This window comes from Microplitis demolitor, chromosome 3 (genome assembly GCF_026212275.2).
Source record: "Microplitis demolitor isolate Queensland-Clemson2020A chromosome 3, iyMicDemo2.1a, whole genome shotgun sequence".
Lineage (NCBI taxonomy): Eukaryota > Metazoa > Arthropoda > Insecta > Hymenoptera > Braconidae > Microplitis > Microplitis demolitor.
This window is the reverse complement of record NC_068547.1, coordinates 19,649,629-19,664,444: the sequence shown is the minus strand read 5'-3', so window position 1 is coordinate 19,664,444 and position 14,816 is coordinate 19,649,629. Positions and strand designations below refer to the sequence as shown.

The window sequence follows — 14,816 nt, the reverse complement described above, 5'->3', positions numbered from 1 at the left end:
AGTTACCGCCAACTTTCTGAGAAAGTTGGCGCCAGTATGGAGCCGCAACTGGAATACAAGTTTTTGAGGAAATTGAAAGTAAACTTACCGTCAACTTATGATCACCAACTTTTGCAAGCAACTTTTGCCACCAACTTTCTCAGAAAATGTCTATCAACTATTGGAGGTACCAACTGTTGGCGGTCAACTTGGTGTCCAGTTGCGGCTGCAAGTTTCTCGTCAGTTTCTCGCCAACTTGGCTATCAGGGTAACGTTCTAAAGAAACTTTTTATCAAGCGAGGCATTTCCATTTTATCAGTAGTTGGTGGTTGGTTAAAAACAGTATAGATGCCTCTGCGTTGAAACTTTTAGAGGTCAAGATTGAAAAAAAAAACTATTATGTTAATAATATAATTAAGCAGTCAAAGAAAATTAATAAATATAATTTTATGTAGAATTTTTTCATCTCCTCCGATGATTATAAATTAAAATGATTACATTAATTGATGATTATTAAATTAAATTACCGAGTATCATTTATTAATTATTACGTATGAATGCCCATACTGTAGAAAATTAATTTGTTTTTGCAAATGATTTAAATCTTGGGAAATCCCGGGGTTAATAATTACTGATTAGACGATTAATCAGTTATGATATTAGTCTGATAACTCATTAGGTCAAATTAATACGTTTTCACATATTAACAAATTTAACGCTACTACGCCGTAATTTGTTATCTTATAAATATTGGATATATTTTTTTTTTGTTTTTCACTGAATGTATTCTTGTGAAACATCATGAAATAAATCTATATATGAAAATATAAAAATTTTTTACTTCCTCGTGAAACTTTTTTTCAGACTTCTCGGCGCCAATAAATTATGGTTTTTTAAAAAATATAAAATATTAATAATTATTATTATATTTTATATTATTATAAGATTCTACGTCGATCGTCAAGGTTAAAAACAGTAAATTAACATTCTTGATTCGTTCGCACAAAGACGAGAAAGCCGTCGTCGCAATCGGCCACCATAATAGTACAGAAAACATTAAGTTTGCGTTTTGCGTTTATTTAAACAAAGACACGTTAATATGATTTGCAGTTTGTAATTTTTTTATCAAGCAGATGAATCGACCCACGATAATTATTATTCTCAAGTACACTTGTAGTCAGATCAATAAAATTTTTAAATTGTTAACTTGTTTGTCAGCTAATGACTTCTTCATAAATATATAGTTAAAAATAAACATTTGTTTGCTTCGAAATTATATTTTTTTAAGATATTCAATATTAATAATTCCGGAGACAAATTATAAATATTAATTTTTTTTTTTATTTTAAATTTATTATAAAACTATGTAAAATAAATATATGAATAGATATATATGATTGCTGTATAATGATTAAAGATATTAGTTTTGATGTTTTTTTTTATTTTTTTTCCATCAACTCATCATTCTTTCAATGCCAGTGTAAATAACTACAATCTTTAACAAGCGCATTAATCAAGGTCATAATTTACATTTTTATGAAAAAATATTTTTGTTTTTTCATATTATAAATTTAGTAGCTTAATAATGCTTTGTTATTTAAATTTTTAATTTGTTGAAACGGCCGAAGTTTATCAGTGGATTTTTTTTTTTTACGGAGAATAAATAAACAATGGCTCGGAAAATTCAGAGTTTAGCGGTTTTTCCAGGGTAATTCCCGCGAGAAAATCCAAAGCATCCATACACACGATAGAGACATCAACAATGACACCATACTACGTTACTCACTGTTTTTCTTATGCAATCATCACAGGATCATGTTTACGTAGTATTGGTGTGGTTTTAACGAGCTATAAAAGAAGGAAGATCCGAGAGTTCTCATGCAGTATATTCCGGTTACTCGATATTCGGAGGCTGTAACTAAATAACATCTTACCTATTTACTATTCAGATAAAAATGTGGAAATTAGTGTCGTTATTTTTGTTTGTTTTACTAACAACATCAAGTTCTTTGCCACTTGATTCAAATACTGGTATCATTTTTTTTAATTAATTATTTATAATATTTATTAACTGTTAAAATAATAATAATTTGGTTTAAATTTAAAGAAATATCAACGGAAAAAAATGATGAATTACCAACACTGGCAACAGAATTACAACCACCTCGTAAAGATGCTGAAATATCTAGTTTTTCGGCTAAAATAATTGATGAAAGTAATCCAACACTTTCAACAGAACTTGAGCCGCCGAGTGAAGATGCGGAAATAGGAGATTTTGGTGTTGACATGGTTGATGCTGTTGAACCATCTATTTCAACGGAATTAGAACCACCGAACAAAGAAGATGAACCCTTTCATAAGTTGGGAACTATTTTTATTATAAACCTTTTCGCTATAAAAAATGCAACGACAAGCGAAGAGACCAATGAAATTCTGACCGACGAATTTGCTGAACAAAACCCTTCATTGTTGGGTAAGTGTTTTTTTTTTACGCACGTTATTATATTAGAGGAGGAGGAACAAAGAATGATTTAAAAAATTAATGGATGTTTTTTGTGTAGAACCGATAGCAACTGTTTTGCTAGTCCTTGAAGAAGATGATGAAGAAACACCAGTGAGTTTAGATGAACTGGCGAAAGATTTGGAGGAAGAAGGATTAAAAGTTGAGAAGATCGGTGATGGAGAAACTAAATTGATAAAGATCGACATTGATGAGCCGATAGATGATGGTGACGTAGATTTGATCAAACCCGGGAAATTTAACAAGGTACGAAGGCGCCGTACTCTAGGTCACGGAGGACTTCTTAGCAAACTGTTGAATAAACATAGTGGTGGTGACAGTTGCCAAGTTTGCAATGGAGGTGGTAGTTACCCTCAAAGTACAGGTACATTTTAGTTTCTTCAGAAATTTTTTTATAAAATTGTAATGATTTCTTCTATTTAATTGATTGATGTTTAAAAATATTTTTAGGTGCCGTAGGAGTGATCCCTATTTACGTGGTACAACAGCCACAGTATCAACAACCTCAGCAGCATTATCAACCAGCACCGCAGCCTCATTATCAACCAGCACCGCAGCCCCATTATCAACCAGCACCGCAGCCCCATTATCAACCAGCACCTCAGCCCCATTATCAACCAGCACCACAGCCACATTATCAACAGCCGAGTGGCTGCAATACATGTGGTGGCGGGTAAGTTGATTTCTATTCACTTATATCCACCTATGATAACTTTCATTAATAACTTGACTTCTTTATCATAAACACGTTGATTGAAAGTTTATTAAACTGATAGCCAAGCTGACGACAACTTTCTGTAGTAGCTTGTCGCCAAGTTGGCTGCAAAAATTGGCATTTCTATAAGTTGATAGCAACTTTCTGAGAAAGTTGGTGGCAAAAGTTGGCATTGCATTAATCGACGAGAAGTTGCCTTGAATTTTCTTAGAAAGTTGATAATAACTTGTAGTCAATAGTTACAAAGGCTGAAGTTGTCGTCAATTTGATTGTAACTAATTGACATCAATTTTCTGACCAGAAAGTCTTGCTATCAAAGAAATATTTGAACATCTTGATAGCCATTATGATGGAAATCTACAACCGAAATAAGATGTCAAGTTGACTGCAGATAGTTGACAGTAACTTGCTGTCAACTTAGAAGTAAAATTTTGCTTATTCAAGTTTTTTTTCGCATCTTTCTATCAGATTGAAATTAATTTTTGCTCTTCAAGTTTTTTTCCGTAATTCGAAGGCAACTTGTATTCCTATTACGGCTGTGGATTTACGTCAACTCGTAGTTCATGTTGTACTCATATTATAGTCAAAACTTGGAACAACAGAACTTAACGATAACCCGACCAAATCGTTAAAACAATTTTCATTTTTTAATTATCAATTTTTATTGAAATGAATTTAGGAATTCCATTAACGTAATAAACAATCAGATTTTTCATATTTTAATTTTAAAAAAACTTATCGATCATTATTTTATTTTAGAAATCACGGGTCATACAGTCAAGCATCAGCACAGTCATCGTCTGGTAGTTGGTGAAAAAATTTATAAAGATTCATACTGATAAATTGCATTACTTAAATTTACTAGCTATTGCATAATAAAAACAAACTGTAAATTTTTATCTTTGAATAAAAAAATAATTATAAAATAAATTCTCTTTTCTTGTATGAATACCCGAATAAATAATAAATAATAATTATAATTTTGAGTCAATGCTTCAAATTACAGTTTAAATAAATTAATAACCGAGTGAATCAAAGGATAATTTACCTTGCTCTTGAAATTTAATATGACTCGTCATCGAGCTATAAGCAGCTGAGTTTGGGTTGCATAAATTTATAGTCTACAGACGGAATATATTTATTTAGGGGTCAAGTTAACCGATTTTCAATTTAACTTAATTCACAGACAAGCACTGGAAACCTAAAATAGAGAGTCTTTAGCGTTTTTTAAAAACCTGATTAGAGGGCTAAAAATTTCGCAATTTCAAAAATTCGAATTCTTCTCTGAGAACAATTGATTTAAAATTCTCATTTACTCTCCGAGTGCAACAAAAATAATGTCTTTATTTTTCTCAATGTGAGAAAGAATTCCTGTGGCGTTTCTTCTTAAAAAGAGGGTCTACAGTAATTTTGGTCCTAGCTTTACTCTCAAACGCATTACTAAGAACGAGTCTCGATACATAACTCTGTGATCTAGCAATCTACGTTTTAATTTTTAAAAAATATTAGTTTGTTTAAGAGAAAAGCGAGAACAAAATTTTGATTTACTACGCAAGTGTAACAAGAATAGTATCGTTCGTCGACTTGAGTGTGATAGAGAAAAAATTCAGACTCCTCTTAAAACTAAGAAGTAGAAGAAGAAGGAAAAGAACAAGATGTATTAAAATAAAACAGAATGAACTGTAATTATCTAAATGAATATTGTTGAACGGTATAATATAAAATGTACATAGAACTTGTAGTCTATACACTAGTGACTAGTAAAATGAGTCAGTATTTGCGTGTACACTACAGACACTTCCGGCACTTAAAGTAATCATATTGGAGCAATAGTAATCGGAATTATCGTAGGCGTTTAATAAAATTTCCGAGATCGTTTTATACCTATACGTCTAAATTGTCGGAATAGTAAGAGCTAAATCGAAAAATATTGAGACATATATTTATCGAAGAGTGTATTGTTTTGTACGCATGACGTCTATGACTATGTATTGTCATAAACAATTGTAAAGTTGCTAGCGGATATTATATAATAGCACAACAGGATCACGTTGTCAGGACAAATGATTACTGAGTCAACTGAGTTTACTGATGATCGCGATACTATAAAAGTCGTAACACAATAGGTCTCGTGTACAGTCAATACTTAAAACTCACTTTATACGGATTTTTGTTTTTTTACTTTATTATTGTTCGTTTTTGTTTCGTTGGTTCATAATGTTTCAGTCGAATTATCTGCTGGGGTTGCTTTTTTTTATTTGCGCTGTTCATGCAACTCCAGTTACTACTAACTCTGGTAAATTTTTTTTTTTTTTTTTTTTTTTTTTTTTTTTACAACGATAAATAAATATTTTTTTTTTGATAGATGAAAGTTTGAACAGCCAAAATGATGACTTGGTATATGTATTTAATATATATGCCGTTAGAAATATGAAAACACATGAAGTAGCTAAAATAATTAGTCAGAAGCCGATAGAAAAAGTTTCTACGAAATTTGGTATGAATTTTTTTTTTGTCAAGTAAATGAATTAATTAATAAATTATATATAATTTGTAATTTAAATTTTAGATTCAATAGGAACATTTTTGATTGCCGACTCGGATGGTGGTGATCCATTTACTTTAGAAGAATTTGGTGAATTTTTAGAAGACTGGGGAGCAAAAGTTGAAAAATTAAACGACGGTAAAGAAACATCTATAATAGAAGTTAAATTCGACCAGTGGGATGATTATGACGAGATATTAGATATCGAGGAACTGATGAGAGTTCTCCGGACAGAGGGCATTGTTATGAAAATAACTCAAGAGAAAGACGCAATTATTTTTGATATTGAATTTGATGAGACGATCAAGGATCCGGAGGATCAGCCATTTACGCTCAAGGAGCTCGCTGAGTTTTTCCGAGATGAAGGATTAGATGTCGAGGCAGTCGGGTATGACGGTGTCATTAAGACTGTGAGGATCAAGTTTGACCTTCCCGAGCAGGCGACAGAAGATGATTACGGAGTGACGGAGAAAATTGATCGGCAAATAGTTACACCTAAAGTTGTCGATGACAATGACGCAGTTATGCAGAGAAAAGACCACAAAATTAATATAATTGACAATGCAATAGACAATGCTATTGAACGTAATTTCGATAAAAAATTAGAAAGAAAAGACGAGCACTTTGATGATAAATATAATGTGGTTAATTTTATAACGAGAGCCAGAAAACGGCGATCAGCTGGTTGCGACACCGCTGAATGCCGAGTTGGAAATTTAATTAAAGAAATTGTCAGCAAATATGACCATGTCAATTAATTATTTTAATTGATATCATTTGTTATTATATATACTAATATTTGTTGTTTCAAATCGGTAAATTATTTTTTAAATATTTTCTCAATGTACGTTTTGTTTGAATTTCATTTTTATTTGTATATGAATATGTATATAAATATCAAGATTTGATAATAATCAAGTAACTTTTTTTTATTTTCATCAACTATTTTTTGCCTTTGATTGCTATTCTAATGATGTACAATGAATACGTCGAAATACTAACGGAAAAAAAGAAGAAATTTTTATTTTAATTGGTCTCATTATTTTTAATTCCACAGTCATATGACGTTACAATTAATTGGCTTTTTAATGATGATAAAAAAAATGATATTGTAAAGACGGATTATTGTATTATGTATAATTATGCATTATTATTTTTTAATTTTCATTTTACTGCACATCATGTAATTTTTATTTTTCGTATTTTTGAGTTCTCATAGTTAATAAAAATAAAATCTGAAAAACGGTTGGCCCTGTGGGTTAATCTCAAAACTTCTCGTTGTTTTTGAGCTCAGGGAGCTAAGAAACGTTACTATTGGTGATTTTTTAAGCTCAAAAACGGTTGGACCGAAAAAATTTACATTTCGCTGAAAAAAATTAATTTTTGTCCAACATCTTTGGAGTAAATAAATCGGTCGAGAGTTTTACGAGTTATGCAACATAAACCTACAAATTTTTTTTTTAATTTTAAATTTTGTATAACTTGTCAACTACTCTACCGATCGACTTCAAAATTCAATCAGCTCAATGTCTTGGTGAGCCCTTTTGATTGCCGCCAAAACGCTCAAATTAGTTCATTCATTATAAAGATTTCGTCGGACAGAAAGTTTAAAAAGAATATCGACATCTGATGAAAACTCGATTTTCAAAAATCGAACCAAAATCAGGTTTTGAGCCATCAGCCAAACACGTCACTAACAGTTTGACTTTATTTACATCTCATGTTTTTTATATTACAAAGAGTGTAGAAAAAATAAATGAACTTAACTTAATAATGTAGAATTTACATAAAATTTTTTATAATCTCTATAGATATCTAACCTACAAATGATTGATAAGAAATTAAATATTTATTGACGGTAGATAAAAATGGAACTACATTTGTTACAGTGAACAAAAAAGATTAAATTAAATATTATACTTCAATTAAAGCTTTAATTATTAATAGTGAATAGTTGGTAGTTAATCGTTAGTAGTAGTAGTTTAAAGGTGAGAGTTCACATATAACTCTACTGTATGGTCACTTAAAAATTAATAAGCGATTGGTTAGATGAAAATTATTCGGGATACTGTGGTCGAAATTAAGCTTTACTAATTTTTAATAAAATAATTTATTATTAATTGTTAATAATAATTAATGGTTACGGTAATTGATATGCGGGATTTTGATATAGAGTATGTTAAAAATGTACGGCAGATTTAAATGCAATTGATGGCATAAGAGTGATATTATATTGTAATTAAAACTGTAGCAAAAAGATGAAGAATTTTTTAAATTTGTGTAACTGAAATTAACTCTTTGTTCACTAAAATATATATATACATGGAAGGAGGAAATTATAAGCTTTGTGAGTGACATATTGTTCTTTTAAAAGGACACGTGTCATATTTTTTAACAGGACATTTATCTGATAATAGATAAATTTTTACTTTAAACTGACATTTAATTATATTTTTAATTTTATTTTTATTTCCATTTTATTTCAACGGTTTATAATAATTATATTAATTACATTTAAAAAATTATTACGTATTATTATGAACTCTACAAATTGTAAAAGTATAAAAATAAAATACCTCAATCTTCATCATCGCTAAAAATTTTACGCGATTTCGACTGACGAGGTTCTTCAACTTGTGGGTCATCACTCTCGTCATCACTGATGATTCTGCGGCTTTGTTTTGTATTAGTTGATTCTAAAAGCTTATCAAAATTATTCTCTTGGTCTCTTTCTTTTTTCTTCTCATTTTCTCCCTCCCTCTCCTCCTCTTCATCGTCGTCGCTGTCAATAACGCGACGTTTTTTCATTACCGGAGTTTCGGTATCTGAATTTTCCGATCTAATTCTCTTAACTTCAGCTGGAAAAAAAATAAAAAATAATTAGAGGATAATAATAATAAATATAAAATCAATAAAAGATACATTAAGAATTATGATAACAATAATAATTAAATTAAAATTTATAATTACAATTATTCTCAGTAATTTTAGTAGTTTCAACTTCCATTTCAGAGTCAGATGAATTTAAGATGGATTTAATACGGCTTGAATTTAATTTCCCTCCATGTACTTTTGATTTATTTCCCCGTCTTTTTTCCTTTTCTTTTCCATTATTTATTTTATCTTCTTCTTTATCTTCTTCATTTTTATCAATCAATAGAGATTTATCTTTCATTAATAATCTGCCAGTATCTTCATCACTACTTGAGTCTAAATATGTACTTGTGATTCCTTTACTTTTATTTTGTAATTCTGATTTTTTTTTAAACATTTTTTTTATTTTTTCAATGTCATGCTGAGTTTCTTCATCATCTGAGTCACTATCGCTATTTACTTGAATTTTTTCCGAAGTTATTGATTCTAAATAAAAAATAAATCAATTTACTATATAATTTTTTTTTATACTTATAATAATAATAACAATAATAATGATAATAATAATAACAATAAATATGAGAGAATATTTGTAACCTACAATAATATATAGTTTGTAATATAAATAATAATAAAAAAATATAAAAATATAAAAACCTTGGATAACAAAATTTCCCACGAGTGCACTAGCGATTAAATCGCAACGTTTACGTATTGTAGATGAAAGCATTGTGGCTGGTATTCGCCAATAAGCTTCTTGTTCATTCGAGGGTGGTTCAATACCAGAAGCACGAAGAAATCGCATAAAAATTGGCGATTCCATTGCAGCTGATGAATAATCCGTTATCGGGACCAGCGGGATGCCATCGGCACTTTCTTCATCTCGATCCTCCAAAGCCTCCTCCAGTGATTCCTTAATCCACTCTAGAGACTCGCTCATATCTGATCGCAAACATTCTCCAGTAAATTAAATGCGCATTTAATTTAACTTATGGTATAGTTGTGGCGCGACCGCTATCATTGTCAACGTCATTAAAAAATACTTAACAGAACTATTTATAATAAATTACGTTAATTAACTTACTATTATCGATAACCTCTTTCAGTAGACCCGACAGCTGTGCATCGCTGTAAATAATTGTCGGCTGACGTTTTTTATTTTGTTTCTTAACGAGTTTTTTTTTGGCTGCGCTCGGGCGCGCAGAGTTCGATGACGAGCCTGGATGACGCCCAGTGTTTTCCGAGTCTGACGACGAGTCCTCGTCGTCGCTATTCGACGCAGATTCTTCACTGTCTGACCGCGTTTCCCATGACGCTTTGGGTACTGTTATAAAACCAATACATTGATCAACTATTTTTGTTTCCTTCTATTATTAATGTAATTACTAGGTTGGAAATTATCGAGATACTTAATGTTTGACAATGCATTTATATATTTTTAGTTACAATTCAATGAGCAAAACTATTGGTTCTAACAGTGAGATAAATTTAAAATTCAGCATTATTGTCAACTTGTTTATTACCAGAGTTATCTGAAAACTTCAAAACTTTGATGCAAATATTTAATACACAATAAAAGTAATCAAATTTATCATTCATATTTCATTTTATTGTTCCGTTAAAATTTATATTTGATTGTCAGAAATTCATACGTGCAAATTAAACATAGTCACTAGAATTCATGTTGAATGCGAGTTGCTATTCATACACTAAAAAATTGGGAGTGAATTCGGAGTGATTACTGATTTTCTTAAAATCTGAATCCACTCCGATGGAGTTTCGGTGCTTGAGAAAAAAACCACTCCGTTTACGAAGTAAATGGAGAGTTTGTTTTTTCAGAGGAGTTATTTTGGAGGGAAATATATTTTATTTCAAACAGAATTTACTCCAATTCTGAATTTCACTCCAAGAGGATTAAATGAATCGATAGTCATCCGCTACGCATTCATTTTAGATTTAATCCCCGTTCACTGCATAAATTTTTTATAGACTATATATATTTAATGTACGTTACATCTTTTACTTCTCACTTATGTTCAAGAAAATTAAATAAATTTTTAAGTTCCATGTTTTTCTTAGTTTTTTTTTTTTTTCGAGTAATTTTACAAAAACGAACGAAAAAATTATTTTTGAAAATGTTTAATAAATATGAAGATTTACATGTAAATTTAGATTTGAAATATATGTTATAAAATTTTGAAAAAAAAACCTAAAAAAAAAAATTTGAAAATAAGGTTATGTGAAATCGAGTCCCGAACATTTCAAACTTTAAAAAAATTAATAATTATTCAAATGAGTAAATATTTTATTTAAATATATTTACCAGTATACTGATAAATGAAAATATATACTTCTTACTAAAAAATTAAAATTTCAAACAACTTTTTCAAAAGTATTTTTACTTATAAACTTCGTCAAGTCAATCTATTGAAATGCATCGAATACGAATAAGATTTTCCAAGTAAAACAATATTTTTCATGAATGTTAAATTTCTTATACCGTAGAGCAGCGAGAAAAAGTTGAGTAAAAAAATAAAAACAAATACAAAAGTTGATAAAAAAAAATTCCAAAGTCTTTTGACATAAAAAATGTAAAGTATAAAGTAAGAAAAATATAATTGAATATTAAATAGATAAAGTCTCAGCTAATGAGACGTAAGTCTACTATCGACTAAATAAATATCAGTTGAGTAGAGATGAATTGAGTTTTAAAGTCTTATTAAATCTGACAAACTGACGAAGTTTAAAACGATTCGTTTGTATATATAGTAAAGCAAGCATCAGCATTACGTAAGTAGAATAGAGGAGAGTAGAATAGTTGATGCATATGCTCCAATGGTTCTTCATACTAATGCATTCAGGATTTTCATAGATATCCCGATATTGCTGATACATCAAAAATCCTCTTCATAGACTATCGATTTAATGCCTGTTCTATAATTCTATATTATATATCGCGTTACTAATTCCAAAAAGATATATTTTTATACGCCTTTTTGACTTTAGACACTAAGTTTAAACCAATAGGGCGTATAACTTTATTTTTAATTGCAAATCATTGTTCTAAAGCTAAAAATTTTAAAAAAATTTTAAGAGCCAAAGAGCGTATAATTTAAGCTATGCCTGTTTCAAAATTTTTTCAATTCGGCTGCCCAATTTCAAAACATAGCAAGAGACAAATTTTTCAAAATCAATTTTTTAGTATTTCTAATTACAGTAGTCTTGTAAATATGATTAACTAAATATTTAAAAAATTTTGCTTTGTCAGTTACTATGTTTTGAAATTGGGCAGCCGAATTTTCTGCTATAAAATAAGTAACGCAATATAATTTTGCTTTAAGCTGGTGTGGAATTTAAATTGCACTGGCATAAACTTACGTAAATTAACTGCCAATGAGTTTATTTGAGATAATTACCAAGTGTTCTCAAGCATTTGCAACACATTAAATTGCTTGAGTAAATATACGTGTGTTATTAATAGAGTTTACTTGTGGAATTTGTTAAAGATACTTGAGATAATTTATAATATACGTCATACCGCGTGACACGAAATTTCAAGTATAGAAGTAGCTGTACAGAAGTAGGTGTCTAGTGGTAGGTGTTGTAGTTGACTGTCAGCTGGTTGAGTATAAGCGAGGATGTTTAGATGCTTGACAAGCCCCAGGATCATATGAATTTCCCAACACCTGACTATCATTTTATCCCGCCAAACGTCCGAGTTAGTACGCGGTGGTTTGTTTTCATTTATTTTATCACGTGATTCGTGTCAATCAACTATCCTGACATTGTAATTTTAATTATTATTTATATTATTAAAAAAATCAGGAAAATTTTGTTCCAATCATATCTACATGATAGAATTAATTCATGTTATTAAATTTTGTATCGTTAAAAAGATCTTGACTTTGTACCTTTTCATGGTTTAAACTCTTTTATTGCCAATTATCGAAATGAATAAATTTATCTGTATTATTTGAATTTCATTTAAATTACGCGGGAAAAAATTTTATATTTATTCAATTTAAATAAACTTATGTTTTGATTATTCACTGAAAATGACTAAATATATATAACTATTATATTTATAATTGAAAGAAAATAAGAAAAATTTAGTCTACGTCATTGCTTCTATAATAATGAGAATAAAATAAATTTAATTTGCTATCAGTGAAAAAAAATATATCAGACAACTGATAAAAATAAATTGGACCACGTGTAACTTTTTTTTAAAAAATCCCATGATTATACGATCATCGATATCAATAAGTTTGCGAGTTAATGATGAGATTTCTCTTGGAATTTGAATGATAATAAACATAAAAATAAACAAAATATTCGAGAACATTGGTAAAGATTTTGATAAATGATTTCATTTAAATCAAATTTAGAAAATTTTGCAGTAATATTCGGGCAGTGACGCAGTGACTTAGTTGCTCGTACATTTTAAATAAAATAAATTTGGGTGGAAAAAGTAGTAGTTTAATTAGTCTCGGTGTATTTAACTATTGATGGAGGGAATAAAAATAAAATAGTAAATACTTACAGCCGTCACTTTTGCTTTTATTCTTCTTGGTACGTTTTTTACGTAATTCTTTTGGATCCTTCGCCAGCCCTAATTCCAAAAGCTTTTCCTTTATTCTCGGCTTCGGGCGTTTTATCCTCAATCCACCGTAAATGAGATCAACTGGATCTGTTTAATTAAATATTGTTCTAAGCTATTTTTTATAAGAATCAAGTGCCCATGCTGCAAATGCTGTTAATTAAATTTCTTTAACTAATTTTAACGCTTAGCGACTTTTTATTTATTATCGCCTTTAAATTATTCTTTTTGCTGATTATAATGGATCAGATAATTAAATAAAATAATAAAACTTTTACCATCATCATTTTTAACATTTTCCCACATTTCTTTTAATTGCGTTATTTCCTCTTCACCCCATTCTTTGGGTAACCGTTTTTGTACTTCATTCCTCACTTCCTGTTGAAAAAATTACAGAAATTATTTTTTTTTTTTAGGTATTTTTATTGATAATAGAATAAAAACTTGAAAAAGTTGTAAACTAAAAGTAGAATCAAAATTCAGTCAAGTTACCGGTAGTATTTCATAAACTTTTTAATTTTAAAGTTTTTTTTTTTAGTATTATTATTATGATTCTTATTCAAGGAGTCTTATTTTCATGCGCTATTATTTCTTCTATAGTAAAATATTTAAAAGTGGGACACAAAAGTTTGAGAAAAAAAAATTTCGGGTGTTAAAGTGAAACTGAATTATTTTAGTACGATTATTTTTTTAGACTAGTTCAAAAAAATCGACTATTGTTCTTTCTTTTAAAAATTATACGGAAAATATTGTTCGAGATGACGAAAATTAAATACTGTCAAAGTTTGAGCTCTTAACATTAATATTAACAACCGCCTCATCGCAATTTGCGATTTCCCATTCAAACATGGGAAATATTTTTTTTAAAGTTTGGAATTTTATCACTCACTAGAAAATCAGTGTATTAGAAAAATCAATGGTTATTTTTGTTGGAAATTAAACGTTCTACAAAAAAGATCTCTTATTATTTTTCAATAAAATCAATTTTTCAAAAGATATTCAAGGTCAAAGTTGGATTCATATTAAATTTTAGTATAATTTGACTTCCAGCAAAACTATTAAACTTGTTAAATATTACAAGACCTTCTTTGTAAATAATTTTATTTCCTACAAATTATTCACAACAAAATTCCTCAAATTTTTGAAAATTCTTTAGTTATTTGCATTTAAAAACAAGTCATTAAAATCGGTCAAAATATGATTTTTTGGAACAAAACGACATTTAAATGCAAATACCTAAAGAAATTTCAGGATATTATATATATATATATACATGCAATAATAACAATAATAATAATACGGTATCATAGACAGGAAAATAGAATGCACGTCGTGGCTGTATACGGGTAAATAAAAAGTAATTTAGACGGGTAAGAAAATTCCAGGTGGAATTGTCTTCTATGGAATTTTCAATTTCTTTAAGTCAGTCGTAATATTTTTTTTTATTTTATTAAACTTATTTATTTATTATTTTATTTTTACTGAAGAAATATGTTTTAGCACGTGACGTGTAGAAGCTTATTTACATTACCAACGTTTCAGTGTAAGTACCGTGAGCTTTATACTCTCGTAAATCATCGAT

The 14,816-nt window shown here is 29.2% G+C and overlaps 3 protein-coding genes across 3 annotated transcripts in view; 2 read left to right on the top strand and 1 right to left on the bottom strand.

Annotated features, from left to right (window-relative positions):
• Window positions 1-1,860: 1,860 nt before the first annotated feature.
• LOC103574558 (uncharacterized) lies at window positions 1,861-4,145 on the top strand. Its single transcript, XM_008554028.2, has 5 exons — window positions 1,861-2,010; window positions 2,087-2,452; window positions 2,541-2,864; window positions 2,951-3,173; window positions 3,975-4,145. Exons 1-5 carry the CDS (start codon window positions 1,935-1,937, stop codon window positions 4,027-4,029), a joined length of 1,044 nt encoding a protein of 347 aa, XP_008552250.1. The 5' UTR covers window positions 1,861-1,934; the 3' UTR covers window positions 4,030-4,145.
• Window positions 4,146-5,184: 1,039 nt separating this feature from the next.
• On the top strand, window positions 5,185-6,621 carry LOC103574559 (uncharacterized). Its single transcript, XM_008554029.3, has 3 exons — window positions 5,185-5,511; window positions 5,581-5,712; window positions 5,785-6,621. The coding sequence occupies exons 1-3, from the start codon at window positions 5,433-5,435 to the stop codon at window positions 6,516-6,518; spliced, it is 945 nt and encodes a 314-aa protein (XP_008552251.1). The 5' UTR covers window positions 5,185-5,432; the 3' UTR covers window positions 6,519-6,621.
• A 1,488-nt stretch (window positions 6,622-8,109) lies between these two features.
• The window catches only part of LOC103574560 (protein timeless homolog), a 92,088-nt gene continuing 85,381 nt past the window's right edge, over window positions 8,110-14,816 (bottom strand). Inside the window, exons 19-24 of the mRNA XM_008554030.2 lie at window positions 13,513-13,612; window positions 13,178-13,324; window positions 9,719-9,958; window positions 9,292-9,576; window positions 8,731-9,120; window positions 8,110-8,618 (exon numbers count right to left, since the gene is read on the bottom strand). Coding sequence (XP_008552252.1) covers window positions 8,338-8,618; window positions 8,731-9,120; window positions 9,292-9,576; window positions 9,719-9,958; window positions 13,178-13,324; window positions 13,513-13,612 — 1,443 coding nt within the window. The 3' untranslated portion in view covers window positions 8,110-8,337. The remainder of the gene's footprint in view (window positions 8,619-8,730; window positions 9,121-9,291; window positions 9,577-9,718; window positions 9,959-13,177; window positions 13,325-13,512; window positions 13,613-14,816) is intronic.